General features: G+C 41.0%; 1 protein-coding gene and 2 non-coding genes across 5 annotated transcripts; all 3 read left to right on the top strand.

Annotated features, from left to right (window-relative positions):
• Positions 1-294: 294 nt before the first annotated feature.
• On the top strand, positions 295-381 carry trnay-gua (transfer RNA tyrosine (anticodon GUA)). Its single transcript is given in 2 exon segments — positions 295-331; positions 346-381. It is a non-coding gene; the product is annotated as a tRNA-Tyr (tRNA).
• A 312-nt stretch (positions 382-693) lies between these two features.
• trnaa-agc (transfer RNA alanine (anticodon AGC)) lies at positions 694-766 on the top strand. The gene has a single exon. It is a non-coding gene; the product is annotated as a tRNA-Ala (tRNA).
• A 699-nt stretch (positions 767-1,465) lies between these two features.
• On the top strand, positions 1,466-20,011 carry agbl5 (AGBL carboxypeptidase 5). 3 transcript variants are annotated; one of them, XM_066707082.1, is made up of 19 exons: positions 1,466-2,086; positions 2,205-2,261; positions 2,930-3,233; positions 3,972-4,143; positions 4,777-4,943; positions 5,273-5,450; positions 5,569-5,747; positions 6,020-6,626; positions 7,017-7,186; positions 8,099-8,234; positions 8,645-8,835; positions 9,198-9,421; positions 11,088-11,309; positions 16,038-16,088; positions 16,294-16,412; positions 17,951-18,003; positions 18,345-18,499; positions 18,758-18,882; positions 18,977-20,011. In XM_066707082.1, exons 3-19 carry the CDS (start codon positions 3,013-3,015, stop codon positions 19,049-19,051), a joined length of 3,045 nt encoding a protein of 1,014 aa, XP_066563179.1. In that variant the 5' UTR covers positions 1,466-2,086; positions 2,205-2,261; positions 2,930-3,012; the 3' UTR covers positions 19,052-20,011. The 3 variants fall into 3 exon arrangements, with proteins under 3 accessions (XP_066563179.1, XP_066563188.1, XP_066563199.1); XM_066707091.1 differs by lacking the exon at positions 16,038-16,088; XM_066707102.1 differs by lacking the exons at positions 11,088-11,309; positions 16,038-16,088.
• Positions 20,012-20,176: the final 165 nt, after the last annotated feature.

A 20,176-nucleotide genomic window follows, 5' to 3' on the forward strand; every position in this document is an offset into this window, starting at 1 on the left:
CATCTGTCATTACTATCTGAAATGCTGTAGCCATAGTCTAAAGCAGCCAAATTATAAGGTCTCGATTGCTAAATTGAACCATAATTAAGCCTTAGTCAAACAGAACTCTGTGCGCTGAGTGGCTGGGCGCTGCTGCTGAGAGACATATCAAGCTTGTGATTGGCTCTGTCCATCTTTGGAAACATGGAATACGGGCACCCGATTGGTTAACGACCTACACAAGTACAGTGTTGCGTCACTCACAGCAGCAGTCTGCGGAACTTCAGCGCCTCACCGGCGGCTGCGGTCGTGGGGCCTTCGATAGCTCAGTTGGTAGAGCGGAGGACTGTAGTGGATGCCATGGGAATCCTTAGGTCGCTGGTTCGACTCCGGCTCGAAGGACATTTTTATGTCTTTCTTTAATTTATCTTGTGTTTCTCATAATTCTTTGAGGCAGACTATTAAGTATGCAGGACACGTATGTGTAATTATCTTTATTTTTGGCATGGATTATTATCCATAGATACGTTTGGTAACACTATTTCACTATTTAAACAAACTCTGACCCACAAGTTCAGAAAGGTGTCGTGAATTTGCTACTAATAGTATTAAACGGCAAAATAATTGAGTTTCCAAATCGAGGCGATACTGATATCCATATAATAATTACATACCAATACAGCACTAGTAGAGCAGCAGTATACGCTTGCGAAAGGGGGATTAGCTCAAATGGTAGAGCGCTCGCTTAGCATGCGAGAGGTAGCGGGATCGATGCCCGCATCCTCCACTGCTTTTTTTCCGCAGAGTATATTTGTTTCACACTTTGAGGGAAACTGTATTTATTATAAAACACAACACTGTTATAATACGAACACGAACATGCACAGATAGAGCAGAGAGCCGGGGGTTATTTTAGTCAATTACCACTAGTGCATAGTGGGGCTGAAAATGAGCGGTTAACATCCTCTCAAAAGCATTAGTTTGGTTTGGTGCACACATTGCAAAAAATGAAAACGCAACCCGCACAACAGCGCCTCCCTCCTAAGCAAAACTTCATGACGTTGCCAAACTGGTCTTGTTGTTGTCAAGATGGGGGAAATACCTCCTCCAGGTGGTAGAAATGGCCTCCTACAAGGTCCGACTTTTGGGTCTGTACGTGGGTGACAATATTTTCCTCATCGTGATTTTAATTGGATTATCCTCTACATTTGTGCAAGTAAAAATCGAGCCAAATACAGCCATACTACCACGGCGAGCCAATCACTGATTCCATTGCTGACAAGTGTATGTTGTTATTGTTCTGTGCCAATCACTGTTTAGTTTGCTCACAAGTGTGTGTTGATATTTCTCTGAGCCAATCACTGTTTCCATTACTCACTAGTGTAGGATGTTATTGCTCTGAGCCAATCACTGTTTCCCTTGCTTACGAGTGCATGTTGTTATTGTTCTGAGCCAATCAGCGGGCAGCTTTTTGTCGCCCCAGAGAGACGGGCGCTTGGTGGGTTTGTTTGGGTTTAAAGAGCTGGGTAGTGATGGAAAGGGGACGGGCAGACCAAACCTGAAAACACGCAGGATTAATACTCGCAAACAGCAATGTATCTGATTAGACTGGATTATTGAATTTACATCTTTATTTTTCTTCGGATAATTCCGATTAACGTGTTGCATGTGCATATAGTTAAATACAGCGTATATAGGCTAGTTTTATTTATATATCTATGCTTCTAATGGTAAACATGGATAGGTTAAGTACATTTTTTAATTCATCGCGATGATGGTTTAGTTTTTTTATGTTATTTTTACTGTATCGAATTAAGTCTATGTTACACTACATATCCGGGAATATTTTGCATAAAAGGATCAGAACGAATATAGCTCCTGCATTATAGGCTACAGATCACTGTGTGTTTTCATATATTCCTTCTATATTGTAAACAGTGTATTTTACTATAAATATATCTTTTTAATATTCCGCACTTTACATTACTTTTTACATATTTAATTTTAAATACATTTTATTTTCAGTTCAAAACCTTTATACTAATCTGCAAATTCAGTACTGTTTTGTGAGCACAGCAACCTGCATATAAATCTCTGGACTCAACAGGTAAAGTCCTTAAACCCACGTATTTAACATTTACGTATTTATAAACTACTGATACTACTAATACTGCTACCACCACCACAAGATAGCAGCTTATATGTCTATATCTATCTCTACACAGATTTAAAGATGTCTTTCGATCAGGGAATCCGGAGCACCGCAGAAAAGGAAAACGCCGGTAAGATCCAATTATCCTACACATGTCTGTTAAGGCTCATTGCAAATTAATGCGCTTTTTGTGGTTGGTAGCTACGGCCAAGTGTTATAGTAACTGTAATTGATATATAGGCCTATGCATTATGCTTAGTTATTGCTGTAAGCGTATACTATTTCTATATAATGAATGACTGCGAATGGGATCTGCGAAAACCAGGCTGGTACTGATGCAGTGAATCACTTTGACAGGTGTATCCCGGTTCCTAGGCCAGGTCACATGTAGGCCTATATACCTGCTCTGTAACTTTCCTCACCTTCTGGCAATGTAGCCGAAGAACAGATTTGTCTGTGAGGCCGTAAACTGGGATATCTATCTCCATCTTTATCTGATTTGACAGAAATCAAACGCCTAATCAGGGTACTGAAATGTATTTTTACCAGTGTTATTTTTATTTTACTCTTGTTAAATGTTTTCATGAGAAATATATGTAGTTTGGGTTACAGGGTGTGTGGCATATAGGCTATCTGCTAAATAATCGAATTTTGCTTTATGCAAAGTAATTATTGCTTTAATCCATTCAAATGTTCTGTTCAGGCAACAGTAATAGAACTCTGTATTTGTTTCAGTCACAACAGTGGGGTCTGTTTTGAAATGTATTTATTGAACACACTTTGTATTTTTTTTTTCAGGTGTCAGGATTACTTTGACATCCTTCATGACAGGAGGGAAATGAACCTTCTTTGGGGTTTCCTCAGCCAGGAGTAATTCAGATATGGAGTTCCGGTTCGGTAGCTTGATTTTCAGCTCCAAATTTGACTCTGGGAACTTGGCCCGGGTCGAGAAGTTGGAACATCTTGAGCCAGAGGCAGAGGCAGCCAGTAATGGAAGTGCTACATCTGGGGTCTTGGGAGGCCCCCTTTCAGTGCCAGAGTATGAGTTTAATGTTTGGACTAAACCTGACTGTGCAGACACAGAGTTTGAAAATGGGAACAGGTGAGGGCTTTGTGCATCGCTAATGATATCCCATTCTTAAAAAACATATAGGCCTACATTTTAATGACTTTCCAGCTTGTTGGATTGCTTCAGTACATTTCCTGTAAATTCTAAAATGCAATAGAAGCATTAACAAAATAATAATTATATATATATATATATATATATATATATATATATATATATATATATATATATATATAGTTTGTCCACACTTCAAGCATAGTATGATAGGAAAATATATATCTTAAAAGCTGAAATAATTTGTGTATATTTCATACCAGTAGATATTTATATGTACAAGTAAAATAAAACTATGATATGGAAATATTTCAGATATGATTATTTATGCCTTAAAATTACATACAGGATTGCAATTAGTCTTTCTTTTGAAGCAAATGTCTTCAAAACAGAAAAATTACCTCATAATTTCATTTGAACTATTGAATGTACTTTCAGAGAAACAGAGGCCAGTGATTGATTCTGGTAATAGAGGTGATGTCAGCGGGAGCCAGACATCAGAGCTCTTACCGTCACCATTAATTTATAGAATGATGTTGTGATTCTTGCTAAGACATGTAAATCTTAAGAAAGTGAAATTTGATAACTGTTGAATACATACTCTAGGTACTAGGTACTTGTAACTTGTAAGTCGCTCTGGATAAAGGGCATCTGCTAAGAAATACAATAATAAAGTGATATTGTTAATTTTTATTGCAACTCTATCTTTTTGTCTAGGTCCTGGTTCTACTTTTGTGTGCGGGGAGCAGTCCCTGGGAAGCTCATGAAAATTAACGTTATGAATATGAACAAGCAGAGCAAGCTCTATGCACAAGGGATGGCTCCTTTTGTGAAAACCTTACCAGTGAAAACGCGATGGGAAAGGGTGCGGGACAGGCCCACGTTTGAGGTGTGCAGCGTAGGTCAAAAACAGTGCAAAACATGAATCCGTAATGCTGATTAAAATGTGTTGTGTTTCAAAGGCACGCTCTTATTTTCAGCATTAGATCATATTTCTGTGGTAGCTTTGTAGTTATTTTGGTATCCAGATTAATTTTGTTTGATTCAGTCCTGCTAATTTATCATGCCTCATCCTGTCCCTCAGCTGTGTTGTATCAAATCCTGAACAGCTGCTGTTTATGCGTTTCACCGTACAGCAGTTTTGTCGAGAGTTTTTTTGCATGGCGACTAATGGCTCTAATAGCTTGAACCTGTCAGGGATATGCTCACCAAGTGAGTACAATACTTGCATTATGTTTCAGCATGCCATTGTTCCAGATAATTAAAGGTTGTATTTTTTATGCTGCATGAGTTGTAACCTTAAATAAACTGATAGTCACTCTGCTGCAATAAACCAATTCGGTTATGGGTCTGATTAATAAGAATTTAAGCGTATTGAGATTAATCGGGAGTGTCTGTGGTGAAGTTCACAACAGAACCTGAGGTTGTGTGAACTGTTGTGAAAAACTGCACAGTTGCCAAGCAGCCATAGCTTGTGTGGCTTTCTTCTGTGTCATGACTGTGTTCTGTGTTCTGGTTGCAGATGGTGGAGAACCAGTTTGTTCTGTCCTTCATGCACCGCTTCCTGGAAGTCCGTGGGACCACAACCTACTTTGCTTTTTGCTACCCATTCTCGTATGCCGAATGCCAGGACCTCTTGCTTCAGATGGATCATAAATTTGCCAACTCGATGCACTTGACAGCCAGCAGGTAGGATAGCAAAGCCTTGCAAGCTTTCTTTTGTTTCATGTGACCATCATTTCCACACCCTGTATTCTTGACTTTAAGCTGTCTGACAGTGAAAAGATCAAGTTAAAGGCTCAATAGTAATCTAAACCAAGATAAATCTGTGAACTGGCGCATACGTATGTTGGCACTGTGAACGCATTATAACTGGGCTTTACTGCAACTTACTAGGATTAATAAATTTGTATGTCTTCATGTACAGCAACATGCAGGGTTGGTCCTTTACATATTCCCCATACACTTCTCCCACTGTACTCCTGGTTTCAATTTAAGTAAAGTCGTGTGTGTCATAGCCCTGTAGATTCCATCTATTACCACCGGGAGCTTCTCTGCCACTCCTTAGACGGACATCGAGTTGACCTCCTGACCATTTCATCATGTCACGGTATGATGGAAGAGAGGGAACCAAGGCTCGAAAAGCTGTTTCCTGACAACTGCACCCCACGTCCTTACAGATTTAAGGGAAAAAAGGTAAACAAAAAAAAAAACAGTATATATATTTTTTGTTAAATTATTTTCTGCCTGATTCTCGGTTGTGTGCATTTAAATCCATAACCTTTATCCCTTGCCCTGAACGCTTCTTCTGTAGGTATTCTTCCTCAGTAGTCGGGTTCACCCAGGGGAGACGCCCTCCAGTTTTGTATTCAATGGATTCCTAAACTTCATCCTAAAGCAGGACGACCCCCGAGCTCTCATGCTCCGAAAAATGTTCGTCTTCAAGCTGATCCCGATGCTGAACCCTGATGGAGTCGTGAGAGGACACTACAGGTGATGGTTGTGGTACAGAGGGTCTTCTCTGTCTTTTTGGAAAGATAATTTTATTGTAAAGATCTACCATCTTTTTAGTTCCACAAGATCATATTTGAGCCTGTTCTCTGAAGTAGTTTCCCATTCCCCTAATTTCATATTTCTCAACTTGTTTTTCGAGATGTATGCATGCCAGTTTGAAAGTAGAGACTTAAATCTGCATACATGACATCTAATACAACACTGAACAGCGCTATTGTTTAAAGACTTTGTTTTACGTTTGGTTTTAACAGAACGGATTCTAGAGGTGTCAACCTGAACCGCCAATACCTCAATCCAAGTTTTGAACTCCATCCTTCTATATATGGCGCCAAAGTCATCCTACTGTACCACCACCTGCACAACCGCATTGGGCCAGACTCTCCGGACTGGAGGACGTTTGTATCCCCTCTCTCCTCCAACTTGCTGAGCACAAAGCCTTCCAATCATTCCAATATCAACTGCCTGTCCCCACGAGAGCGAGAGGTCCCTCTGTCTGAGATGGAGAAGAGCAACAACCTCAGGAACGAGACAGAGCACAGCGAGGGGGACTGCTTTGCGGCTGTCATGGCTTCGGCCCAGTCAGAAATCCCAATGCTCACAGAGGAGAATGGCAGACCGCTTTTCCCTGAGGTCACGACCAAAGGAGAGACCGACTGGAGGATCGACGGTGAAGGATCGTGTGGCAACGAAGGAGGCTGTGACGAGAACGAGGCTCTGAGGAGCGCCATGTCCTCCGACCTGTCCGAGCACATTCCGCCGCAGGAGAGCGGCATTGCTTTCTACATTGACCTCCATGGGCACGCGTCCAAACGGGGCTGCTTCATGTATGGAAACAGTCTGTCTGAGGAGAACGAGCAGGCAAGTGCAGTGGCAGTCGCTTCATCACAGGCCTCTCCGCTTACACCACACGGAAGTTGATGTCCAATGTGCTTATTTCCATACATGAGTTATTTAGCAATGTAAAACAAATCTAATATGTTTTATAACTCGCAACATTGCCAACTTAAACTGAAACAAAATGCTACAAAGTGTGTCCATTTAAAACTGCTGTTTCTGTTGATGCATGGGACAGTTATTTGGTCATGGAGTTCACCATTGGGACTGATGCTTTTGACCCTATTGGAATGTTGTAATTTCTGTTCCTTTGTGGCAGAAATCAGATGAGTAAATGTTACAGCAATACCAAGCCTGGTGAGTTGCGTCATTCTTGTGTATAACCTGTTTTTCTGTACTTTAAACCCTAATAAGGTGGAAAACCTGCTATACCCAAAGCTGATCTCCATGAATTCGGCTCACTTTGACTTCATGGGCTGCAACTTCTCCGAGAAGAACATGTACGCCAAAGACCGGAGGGACGGCCAGTCTAAAGAAGGCAGTGGGCGTGTGGCAGTGCATAAAGCCATAGGCCTGATCCACAGGTAATGAGAAACACAATATCATGTATGTGACAACCACACTGTAGTTCCTGAAGTAATTGGGCGGGCTTTCTGTCTCTGATCATGGATTATAGAAGAGGTCAGGTACTGTGTAGAGTGTTTGTGTGAAAGTCCAACAAATCCCGATATGTATGGGACAGCAGTGAGTTCCCACCTTAGCTGGACCTGCAGGTACGAGTCTGCACACCTGTACACCTGTCCACAGCACACGCCATGTCATGAAGCTTGGGGAGCTGCATGGTGGCTTCAGGAGGAGATTATTGATAGTGATGTAATGGCCTGCTCAGAGTACTGATCTCAGGACCATAGAACAACACCATAGGGAACACTGAATCAAAAAGAGCAATGCAGGGCAGCATTGTGGAGTAGAGGTTAGAGCTCTGCACTCGGAAGCGGAGGGTGCCATCCCAGGTGGGGGCCACTGCTGTTGTACCCTTGATTAAGGTAGTGTACCTAGACTGCACCAGTACAAACCTAGCTGTATGAATGGGTAACATTATGTAGAAATGTGATGTATTGTAACAATTGTAAATCATCCTGGATAAGGGTGTCTGATAAGAAATATAATAGCATTCTCTCACTGTGGGAGACATAGCAGTTTTCCTTTGGCCATCTATGACAAGGATTGCAGCAGTTGATGAGGCTAGGGGTGGACCTGCCACCCTATTCAACATTCAACATGAGCAGCTGTTAGTTCTGTTAGTTGTGTGTTGTCTGTAGTATATGTACTATATCATCATGCTATATATGCATATGTAAGTAATATGGATGTACAGTAATTTAGACCTTGGTTATAGCAATAAAATCAAGCTATGAAACATTGTGGCTTGTGAGATGGTGTCTGTACTCAAGGCTTCTGTCAACGAGTGTTTTATCTTTCCCTGTGCTGTCCAGCTATACTCTGGAGTGTAATTACAACACCGGCCGCTCTGTGAATACGATTCCTCCTGCTTGTCACGACAACGGCCGGGCTACTCCCCCCCCACCCCCCGCCTTCCCTCCCAAATACACCATCGACGTGTTTGAGCAGGTAAATTTCAGGCTCTGAAAATGGAAAGTTTGTAAATTGTAAATATCAGTCCGTGCTAGAGATCGTGTTGGTTACATGCCAGGCGGGTAGAAGAAGCCTTTCTTTAAATGTTGTGAGGTCAAGGCCAATCTAGCCCACATGAAGTATGAATGAAGAGCTACAAATTTGTAACAGATTTTAAAATCAAATATTGGAAGATTATTTCTGTACAGGTATATGCTAACCTGATGACCATGTCATGCTCATCTTTTCCTTTAATGAAGGGATTTTGTTATTTGATTAATGAAATCTTTTAACCTGTGATGAGTATAACGATTCTTCAGACTGACTGTGTGAAAGTCCAAGCTTTGTATGAGAGACCCTGAGCAAACAACCTGTAAATGTACAGTTTGAATCCTGCTCTGTCTCAGGTTGGCAGGGCCGTCGCTGTAGCTGCCCTGGACATGGCTGACTGCAATCCCTGGTCGCGCATCATCCTGTCGGAGCACAGCTGCCTCACCAACCTGCGGGCCTGGATGCTGAAGCATGTGAGGAACAGCAAGGGGCTGGCCAGCAACTGCAAGAAGAACAGCACCAAGGCCTCGCCCAAGGGTCCCACCATGTAAGAGTGTGTCTGTTACCTTCCTGTTTACCTCCACTAACTGGAGAGGTCGGTCAATGTAAAAATCTACTGCTCACAATTTTCACTAGATGAAGTCTAAATCTGATTTTTGGAAATAATGCTTTCTTGCCAAGGGTCATCTGACTGAGTCATTCTATGCAAAGGCCTGTTTTATAGCACCTTATGCAAAAACAGTGGTTTGAATTTGTGGTTAGGTTGTAATTAGTGTAGTTTTTCAACCCATCTAAAGGAGAACTGCAGTCACTAAAAACAGTGTATGAAATGAGCCCGAATCTTAATCTCAATGCTAGAACGGATAATAGAGAACAGTAAACCACACCAGCTGTGAACTGTGCTTTCAGGGGACTGACGGCCTCCGCCTCGGAGAACTCGCTCAGCCGAGCCCGGAGTAACAGCAACGGCACAACCAGCGGGAGCAGCAGCAGCCAGCAGAACTCCCCGCAGCTCAAGAGCTCGCCCAGCTTCACCTTCGGCTGCAGCCAGGGGACCGGTAGGCCAGCCTGCCCCCAAGCGTCCAACTCAAGTCTCCATAAACCAAGCAGCCGAGTTCTGGGACCAGTGAGAGGTAAGCTGGCCGAGCAGCCATGTTGTCAACAGGCGGGAAGCTTTCTGATGTGCGTGTGGCCCTGCTTTGGAATCGCCAGGGAGACCAGCGTGTGACATTAACTCACTGCGAAAGATAAGAGCTACAGAGGTGTTGAGGTAAACTTCCCGGGGAAGAGCACAGCAGCGGAGGATTCAATTGTAACAGCTCCCTCCCCGGCAAAATATTGATGTTTCTGTTGCCATCTCAAATTAACTGCCTACGATTACCATTCTTTCCTTGCAGATCCATTGAACTCATTTTTATCTTCTGTTCTGAGTGTTGTGAGTAGAGTAGAAAGCTGCAGAAATGTAGAACTCAACTAGTCAGAGTCAGTGTTTTAAGAGTCTAAGGCTGAGTTTTAAAAGGAAAATACAGATGAAAATGAATCTTGAGCTACTTCAATTTTATATTGCCTTTGCAGTTCTCATTTTATTTCCAGAGTGAAAGGTGGTGCCTTCAGAAGTAGTCACTTGTCATGTCTATAATTTACAATACTTAATGCATAGAATTCCATTTCGCTTATACAGTACTGTAATGTTAATTTGCACTCGGCTTCTCATACGTCATAACTTTTCCACCGGGAGAGATTAAACTGCTTCACACCTTTCTTTTGAAACAACATTTTGCAGTGAATGATTGGTTCAGTTGATTGCTCTTCACACTATACTATCAATTATACAGTTCTGGAAAAAATAAGAGACCACTGCAAATTTCTTAAATACAGGGAGCATCAGGTTGCTTCCATCCTTAAAATTTCAAAGATGGCGGTTCATAAGAACAAGGTCAAGCAGCAGACATTGGGGACAGACAAAGCTACAGACTGGCAGACGGCGAAAACGACTCTCCACAGACCTGGATGACCGCCAACTCATTCAAATGTCACTCAACATCAATGTGAAAGACTGGTGGAGAGCACGCCAAGACCCATGAAAGCTGTGATTGAAAATCAGGGTTATTCCACCAAATATTGATTTCTGAACTCTTCCTAAGTTAAAACATTAGTATTGTGTTTAAAAATGAATATGAACTTATTTTCCTTTCTGACAACGCTTCCTTTTTTTTTTTTGTAATTTTGACCAGTTGACAATATTTCTATTTGGAATTTGGGAAAAATGTTGTCAGTAGTTTATAGAATAAAGCAAAAATGTTCATTTTACCCAAACACATACCTATAAATAGTAAAACCAGAGAAACTGATAATTTTGCAGAGGTCTCTTAATTTTTTTCCAGAGCTGTATATTTGAAGAGTTTGTAGACCATGGACTAAGCCTAGTAGAAAGATTCTAGTTGATTGTACTGAGTTAGAATAGGGTGCGTGTACCATTGTCATTGATTTCAGTGTTTAAAATTGTATTAAACTAAATGAATTGATAAATAATATTGTTCCAAATGAAGGCTATCAGTACTTACGACTACAGTTGTATGGAATCAAATGTCCAGTAGATATAGGTTTGGAGAGAAGACATAAAATCAGATCCAAGTACTCTGCAATCCAGGGTTATCCGGGTCACGGCTAATAACAGCTGCCGTGCCGTTCTCACAAGCTTAATTCATCCACAGTCTGATGAGGGAACGAAAGCCAGGTCCTCCTGCGTGCGCGTTGTCCGCTGTAATCCAGGAAGTGTCTCTTTATATTTCTGTGTAGACTGTAAAGCTCAGGAGAAGAGACGCCCCCACCACCGGTCAATGCTAAGGACAGCAGCAGACAACCCCAGCAGCCACCACTCCTCCCCAACCCACCCTGCCCTCTCTCCCTGCTCCTCTACCTCCTCCTCTTCCTCCCTGGGATTTTCCAAGGCAGGCTCCACCCCTCCGCAGCATTCCGGCCTTGGCCCCTGCACCATCCCAGCTTCTTTCAGCATGGCAGGTCTGTATGCTCTCCAGCCCCCCAGCCTCTCCAAGCTCCTCCCTTCTCTGCAAGCCATACCCAAGTCCCACCTCCTAAACAAGGCCATAAGCAAACGGCTAACCCCGCTGCTTCACCCCACCCTGCCGCCCCGGGGCTTCCTCAGTGACAAGACCAGCCCACTGGGTTCAGGGAATAGTGTGGGGAACCAGCCAGGAAGTAAACATTGACAGGATCAATAACAGAAAAATGATAATGCACATGAGAAATGCATCAGAGATTATGAATTCCACTCTCGGGAGTCAAGATTACAGGTAATCGATCGTGCAGGGACTTTGCTTGGTGATGTACCGACTTTCCTCTTCTATGGGCATTTTAAGATCAGAATCCCTAGGTAAATGTGGCCCTTTTCTGACAAACATGAACCTTTATGAAAACAAATTAGAATTATGTATTCAATTACAGTCCTTCTTGTGCTGTGATTGTTCGGTGTTTTATGTTCCTTCACACTAATATATATATATATATATATATATATATGTGTACGTGTGTGTGTGTGTGTGTGTATATATTATATATATATATATATATATACACACACACACACACACACACGTACACATATATATATATATATAATTTTGTTCCCAAAGTTATGGTTTTGGACATATAATGTCTGATAACTACAAACGCAAAGTACTGAAAATGGGGTGGGGGGATTCTCCCAGTGATTGGTCTTTCTTGTCATACAGTCAGGGAAGTGGGACAGTGGTGTGAGAGCATTGTCATACAGTGGAAGCAATTGGCTCTCGCCCTCTCTCCCTTTCGGCAACCCCCCACCATGCTTTTCTTTCCATGCCATGAACACTAGTGTCTCCCCTCTCTGTACTGCCACCAGCTTCTTAAACCCACACTGACCACAATGGCTAACCTCATGGCGTCACCAGCCACCTCCGTTCTGAGAGGCCTCAGCAGATTACCAATGCAGAATTAACATAACACAGTAGGAATAAATGTGGTAGTAGGAATAAATGCGGTGGTTCTAACCCCCAACAGTGAATGGGGGGCTGCTGCGATTATGGCAGACAACCCTATTCCCTCATACTGCTGTTTTTGTGCGACACTCCTAGACCCATGAGCTCAGTTTCTTGCTGCTCTTTTTAGTGTTTTACAACACACCCGTTTTGGCCAAAATGATAGTGCTGAATTTCCTTTATACGGTTGAGCTTTATATTCAGACCTATTCAGTGGATGTTTCATGATGCATATGTGTGTGTATGTGTGGGTATGTATTTGTATACATATGGGAACACGTGCATATATGTGTATCTTCTATTTGAAGAATATGGTATTAGTTACTGTCCTGCATTGATCTCTCCTGTCTCTCAAAGAAGGTGTTTTTTTTTTTTTTCTTCTCCAGGCTATATTCCACTGGTATGTCAACACTTTGGTTCCCATTTTGTTTTATTTTTGAATCAGGGGTGCTATAAATGTATTTGATTAAGTAATGCAAAGTTATTTGCTCCCCTAGACTCCTGTGCCTCCCCATCGTGACTTAAAAAAGGTCATATATATTTAAATATATTTATTTTTTATTTAATCTGCACAAATTGTTGTTTTTACATTGAAGTATTTCATATGTTGTGCAGTTCTGTAGGTAGGAGAAAACATATGCATGCTTTTCTTTTCTTTTGAGACCTTCACCTACACTTAGTTGAAGATGGAAATGTTATGAAACATTAATAGCTGAACACATTAGTGTTATATGTGGAAACAAGCCTGCCAGTCCTAACCACACTATGAACATATTTTTTGTGATTTAAAACATTGCATAAGATCCAGATCCTCTGTGCATCACTATATGTATTGTAATAACCAAACAAACTGCTGATCCTGCAATGGATGTAGTAATGTTTGCAGTAAAGCTGTGTATCTGGCAGCTGTACCTGTTGCTAATCATACTAGTCATACCAGTCATGATATTCCCTTGGAACTTAAAAATGCAGTGTTGAAATCCTATTGCACTGGTAGATATAACTGTGCTCAGTAAAACAGATACAAAATTATACTTCTTTCATATTGTACATTTATCTCTCAACTAGTTCCTAGAATACAATCATGCAGGGTTTCTTTTCTGGGAATATTTAACTTTTTGCATGATGTAGTTGATCTCTAATGTGTCTATAAACGAAAATGAAAGAAAATGCACAAAGGTTTTTATATATTCACATATGCAATGAGTGAGTGTAGCCCTTTTCATCACACTGTGCTGTTCCTGGGTTTCAGAGATTGGTAGCAATGTCTGTACAGAATTGGAAAACCTTGATTGAGTGTTGTACTGCCCTGCTAGATGGATAGGTGAAAAGGTACCTCACAAAACATCCACATATTTCATAGCCCTTTCCCAAAGTGATTTGATTTAAACTTTGTTGTACATTTTGTAAATGTGATGGTTCGTTCAGTGGTGGCAAGTAGTAGATGCAGGAATCATTTCTGTATTTCAGAAGAATAAAAAAGTGCAATTTGTAAGCATGCTCTGTAAACTGTATTACTGTTGTATGTCCTGAGATTTTACCACTGGAACTCGTTAAATGTTAATGGAAAATACAAATTGCCTAATCATGAGTACATGATTTCGCTGTTTTGTGTGATACCACCTTGTCAACACATGTACTGTGCCATGATGTGCTCCTGCTCGTGGTGGATGCCACATCCTTCCCTTCTGTCTCCTCTGTTCTATGAATGTTGTCAGCTGGTGTGTAAATTTGACCCTTTAATCCTGGTTCGTCACTTCATCTAATTTTATTCCAGTACAATCCCCTGTCGCATTGTAAATGCTCGCCTGAAAGCAGCAGTGCACCATGACTCTGGGGATGCATTTCACCGTTCCTGATCAATACGGCCTCCCCCTGCTGCTCAGTCATTTAGAAATGTCTTGAGTCACATTGCCACAGCAGTGCGCCAAGGGAATCTAAAAGCTGTATGTAGGCGTGCATGAGTTAAAGGTGCTGTTCCTTTCAGACTGGGAATTCAGTGTAACTTCCTTTGCTTCGTTGCCTTTTTCTGTTGACACTGGACCTGTAGTGTGCTACAGCCATCTCAGCTGTGCCGTTGGTTTGTCTGATAATCTTGAAATATTGTACGTAACTTCTATGTAATAAAATGTTTCTGTATGATTTAGAAAGAAAAGAAAAAAACTTTTTATTTGATCTCTTACACATCCTTTCTTCCTTTTCTATAACTAAGCCTGTTCTTCCTCCTGATTTTTACTGATTTTATCTTCACATATATTGTGACAGGGTGAGTGCCCCCCTGCCACAGACTCTTCCATTGTTCTGACACAGGGGTTTTTATTGACTGTTTGTCCATCTTGAGAATGCAGCTCATCTCATGTGCTGTTGGTCAATCGGTCATTTACCCCCCATGGCCAACCCCACACCCTGTTTAAATAGCCACTGCTCCTGGCAGTGTGTGGAGCTGAGATGGGGTGTGTGTGGTTTCAGGACAATATGCTGGTGCTTCTCTTGTGTTTCTGTTAATAAAAATCTTTTTATTTAATCTTAATTCTGTTTTGCCTCCTGCCTCAAGGGTGACAGCTCACTCATTGTGAAATTGCTCTTACTTTTCATTTGGTATAATTTTTATGTTATTGTGGCAGTTGGATAGAATATTTTTAATGGTTAATGATTTGTTTTTATTGTTTAGTTTGCCATTGTGATTAGGGTCATAAGGTCATTTGCAGTCACAATTCTTTAATCTCTAATCTCTCAGTTTTAAATAACTTGTCAGTTTTGTAACCTTGATTTTAACTGATCTTCTGCTTGATCTGTTCTTAACTAAGAATACTGATGAATGAGAATATCCACAGATAATATTCATTCATTGCTGTCATGCTGTTCACACATTCATAAAAATATATATAAATATTATATATTATAACCCAAAGATGGAGTAAGAGTAGAATATCTTCACCCAAACATGAGGACAAACCAACAAAAAAGAGTTGTAGTGATTGAATGTTGATTTCCTTTTATTCAGAGTTTGTTTTCTAGGCTGTGGTAGACCATGATGTTCTTAATATTGTGGAGAGGCTTTGGCAGCGGGTGTCAAAGCACTGCCCTGTGTGATGTTGGGGTGAAGCCCTGGCTGCCAGTCCTGTTGCCTGGTGGTCCTGTAGATGCAGACTTGTTGGCATTGATCTTTGTGCTGCCAATTCATAAGACATTGAGTTTTTTTGTTGTTGTATTGTTTCAGATTAGTTTGTTTTTGTTTATTAATACTTTTGCCGATACATTCACACAGATATTAGGTCAGGCAAAGATGCCCACTATTTAACTATTTTAGCAGCAGCAGGGTGTCGTGGATAGTGGCAGCTGCCCGAGCGTATGTGGCTCTCCTGTGGCTGTTGACAGGCATGGTGTTGGGTGTTGGGTGGCAAGTGCTCTCAAATACTTAAGTGGCAGTATGTGCTGACAGAATTGCACCACTGTTACATGGCATGTGGCAGCCGGACAATAGCTGCTGACCAAGAATAGGATGTGGCTTCCTGATCAGAATAGACATGAGAGCTAAAACTGACATTTCCGTGCTCACGCAGAATAAAAAAATTGTTTTATAATGAATTCCTTTGTGGGGCAGTATTTAGTTTTCGTTATTGCAATCTTCTGTTTTAAAAGCAGAAGCCATTTCAATTTTAAAATCGGACTGCTGCAAATACAGATTTAACCATAAACATCTTGACTATTTCAGCTGTTTGGAGCGTATTGTGTGCGCAGTCAGTCACCAGAACACTGGGGAAATGTAAGTCTTACTGGGCGTTTCCCATTACAGTAATCTGCTATAATTGGTATCAGAAATGTTGTGAACAGGGTGTCGTCTTTATTATCATTCCAGTTTTTCTTTTCTTTTTTTAACAAATAAGTTATTCACTTTTTAATTTGTGCGTTTGTAAATGTATGCAGGATATCTTTGTTTTGTTTTCATATCCATCTCTCTCATTGCATAGGCTATACCTGTCCTAATTTTCATGCTGGCCCTCAAAGTATTGGCCTTCTGTTAAGGAACCGAAGGCAGGACAGCCAGCACAGTCCTGGGATCACCAGTGGTGGCAGTGTGACTGCGCAGGTAAGGAGAGACTTGCCCTCCTTCACTGAAACCTTCACTTTGTCAAACCCTATAACTCCCGAACCCCAAGACAAAAAACTGTTTTGAACATTTTGAAATGGGCAATTAAATTATTATTTTTTTTGTATTACTTTTTACCACTTTACCTCAGACTCAGTTTGGACTGAATATTCTTCAGATGTGATCATTTCAATAGAATATGTTTCAAGGTCCACATCAAATGGGTGTAAATGCTCCCTCCACTTCAGAATACCATGAACATAGGCGGACTGGCCATTGGGCAATTCTGGCAAATGCCAGAAGGGCCGGTCCATCTCTTATTTCGGTGGACTGGTCGATTTCTCACGTGAGCCGGTGAACACCCTGCCCACCCCCCCCCCCCCCCGTCGGACCGAACCATGCGTTGCCCTCCGGTGTAAAATCTTTGTGTGTGACTTTCTGACTCCAAATATACACACATTATTTCAACCTTGACATCCATAATAAAAAGGTTCACAAATGCTATTTATGAAAAGTACAGTATTTACAAGCTACTTTGATGTGTTCAGTCCCTGGTCTGGGATATTTAAAGCATGATTACAAATGGCAAGACCTCTCTGTAGAAATGTAGATCTTGACTTATTTATATATCTGCAGTATACATTAACAACACAAGGTGGCATCATTGATTACGCACTGTGAGAAAACACAGCCAGCGGCCGGTGGTTGCTAAGCTGCAAGTTGGATTTTTTTTTTTTTTTAGGAGGAAGCTCCTCCCTGGGGTACAATCTGGCACACAGCGAAGGAAACCAAAAATAGTACCAAGAACAACATTGTTATGATCGGGTCCTTTTGATCGTTTTAAAGGGGCTTAGCTCGCCCAGTCAAGCTCCTATTACGTCATGAATGGATTAATAACCTTGATAAATTAGAAAAAACCTCTGGCAGATCCTTATCAGCTTGACGGATGATGCGACTGCACTGAAAAGTCACATTTTCTATTTCTTTAGGTGACTGCATTGTACGCTCAAAATATCCATTTACACAGCCGAGACATGATCTTTATGTGTATATTAAACAGCAGTTAGCTGCTATAGCCTTCACATTTTCAGTACTATAATTAAATGTTTTGTTATTCAAAACTATTCCTTTTTGCTCACGCCTTTGAAAGAAAACAACATCTTTAGATTTAGGAGTCTCAGAAATGTCAGTGTTTTTTTTTCCCTCAGTTTGTTTGTTTTTTCTTTGAATGGGTTTATGCTATACTCCTTAATATTTTATTCATCGGCTATATGTACAACAAGAATGGCTGCCCAAGCTAGACCTATTGTACCATTGTTCAAAGCTTAAGAAAGGCATGCATCTGTTTTTAGATCCAGATCTCAAGGTCTAGGAGTCAACATCCAATGCATCATAACCATTCGCCATATTCAGTGTTAATCGTTGGGGTGGTTTAATAGAAATTTCTATTAGGAGATATTTAACCTAAGCTTTCAAACATGTCAGTTCTGTTTACCTGTAGGCAGGTGATGTAATGCTCTGTCACCATTGTTTGTTAGAATTCCCTGAAGAAAAGCAAACTCAGATTCCTGTCATCCATGGACTATTCCAGGTAAAGATCCCACTTCTTTGATTCTTTGGCCTAAATGTTGTAAAACCTCTGGAGTGTCACTCTGTGAGACCACTTGTGTAGCCTGACTGAGCACTGGAGTTGTTGCCTCATCAAATCTGAGAGAGGTGCTCCATATTGGAGGACCAGAAATGAGTTTAATTTGATAGAAAAATAAATACTCTTTACACCTTTAAGACACATTTGTCAACCTCTGTCAGTGTCTTAGTGCTGAATGTGATTTCAATTAGACCATTCTATTGCTTTGTTTCCTGAAGCTTTTTGTTCACACAGTACTATATTGCTATGTTGTGTTTCTGAGCCTATTGCATTGCCTTCTGCAGGTGTGAGCTCCAGCCCAGAGCCAGCCGAATCCCAGTGCGGAAAGCCGGAGCCGGCACTTCCTCGCGCTCCCTGCACTCGGGCAGCCTGGAGGAGCCGGCTCTGAGAGTGTGGAAATTTGTCAAGCCAGGATTCGCGAAACAGCTGTCCCTCTCGGGTGAGGAGCTCTAAAATATACACAGAAATGTAATGACATTCGAATCATTGGAACTGTGGTGCTCATTGAGCCGATAGACTCCAGTGTTGTAGTCAGTAAGGACCGAGGGGTGATAGACAGTGATGTTTCTAGGGGAAGGACTGTTGAGCTGGATCTGTTTATTTTGATTTCCACCAGCAGTGTTTCTGAAGATGTAAGAGATTCTTGTTGGGGCTTTTCTGTGGGAATGTTGAATTGTTCTCTCTGCTCATGGTGCAGATGGCTCTGTGTTGGAGAGCTCCTCATTGGCCCTGAGCTCCAGGATGCTGCTGAAGTCCAGGGCCCCGAGCTCACTGCTCACTGGAGGCCCAGCCCCAGAGATGACATCCAGCACCTTACAGACGGTAATAGTACGAATGAGATTTTGGTACTGCTTAGCACGCTTCAGAGACTGTGTTTTTGTTAATGTTGTTTTTATCTGTTCCACATTTATTTCAGGAATTTCCAGAGAGCCGATCGACATCTGATCCAATACCCATCTGCAGCAAAGTGCCGCTGTGCAGTGAGGCTTAGCTGGATTACACTTGAATTTCAAATTGAAATTCAATTAGAAAAATTAAAATTGAATTTAGCTTTTATGATTTTTAAACAAAGCAATTAGAGAGAACTTTTTTTTTTTTTTGGGGGGGGGGGGTGGTTGTACCTGATATATTAGAGCTGCAGTCTCTATTTGTGTTTGTAATAGCTGTGACATGTGCAAACTTTTTTTTACAAACAAAGTAATGAAACCAGCTTTCTGTAAATCTGGTTTGAGATTTTGGAGTCCTCCTTCTGTGCTTAAACTTTACTCATTTATAATGTAACTATGTCCTATGGCTAAAGTGCACCATAAATCATTAGGCTTAGACTGTGTTAAAAATATAAATGTTTATGAAAAATACTTTTCTATAGACCTTTATCTGGGTGCTGGAATACAAAATTCCTTATGAGGAAATCTGACATGACCTGAAACTGACCAAGGTTCATGAAGTAACAGCCCGGATCAGAGTGCACCGGACCTATCATACAAATGGCTTTTTAAATATATATACTATAATGATTGTTCTACAAAACATCTGTATATGTAAAATCCACGTCCAGTATTTCATTATAAGCACTGGAAAGTCTGCCACATTTCAGAAATTGAAATTGGTTTTATATGGAGAGCACTCGGCCGTTCCTTTCCAATGGGTGAAATCTTGCTTTTATATTTATTGTACATTATGACTATTTAATTACCTCCATGGAGATATTCTCAGAACTATCTTGTGGATGGCAACGTTTTTATTTAAATGCAGAAACTATTTTTTTCCTTTTTGTACCATCTGATATAAAAACAAAATCAAAGATTTGGCTTTATGTGAAACTTGGTATTCAGTGAGATGTTAAAATACAAACTGCACTTTCCACACAGTACACAATATGTAACCTTAGTAAAGAGTAGCTAAACTTAACATGGTGTGATTTAAAAAATAAAACCCCTTTTAACAAAAACCTGTGTATTTTCTGTGTACTGCCATTCATGAGCATGTAGATTAGAACATTTTATACTTCCTAAAGGTCTGGTTAAGCTATGTGAACTTAACTGCTATTCTTTAAAACCTCTGCCTGGAGTGTTACTGTACTGAGCTCTAGGTAGAAGTCTAATTTTGGATGTTA

This window comes from Amia ocellicauda, chromosome 1, assembly GCF_036373705.1.
Source record: "Amia ocellicauda isolate fAmiCal2 chromosome 1, fAmiCal2.hap1, whole genome shotgun sequence".
Lineage (NCBI taxonomy): Eukaryota > Metazoa > Chordata > Actinopteri > Amiiformes > Amiidae > Amia > Amia ocellicauda.

Coding starts and splice junctions, on each gene's coding strand:
- agbl5 (XM_066707082.1), top strand. CDS start 3,013: ATGGAGTTCCGGTTCGGTAGCTTGATTTTCAGCTCCAAATTTGACTCT. Junction 11,310..16,037: donor AGCTTCTTTCAGCATGGCAG/GTCTGTATGCTC, acceptor TGACTATTTCAG/CTGTTTGGAGCGTATTGTGT. Junction 16,413..17,950: donor GTGGCAGTGTGACTGCGCAG/GTAAGGAGAGAC, acceptor ATTGTTTGTTAG/AATTCCCTGAAGAAAAGCAA.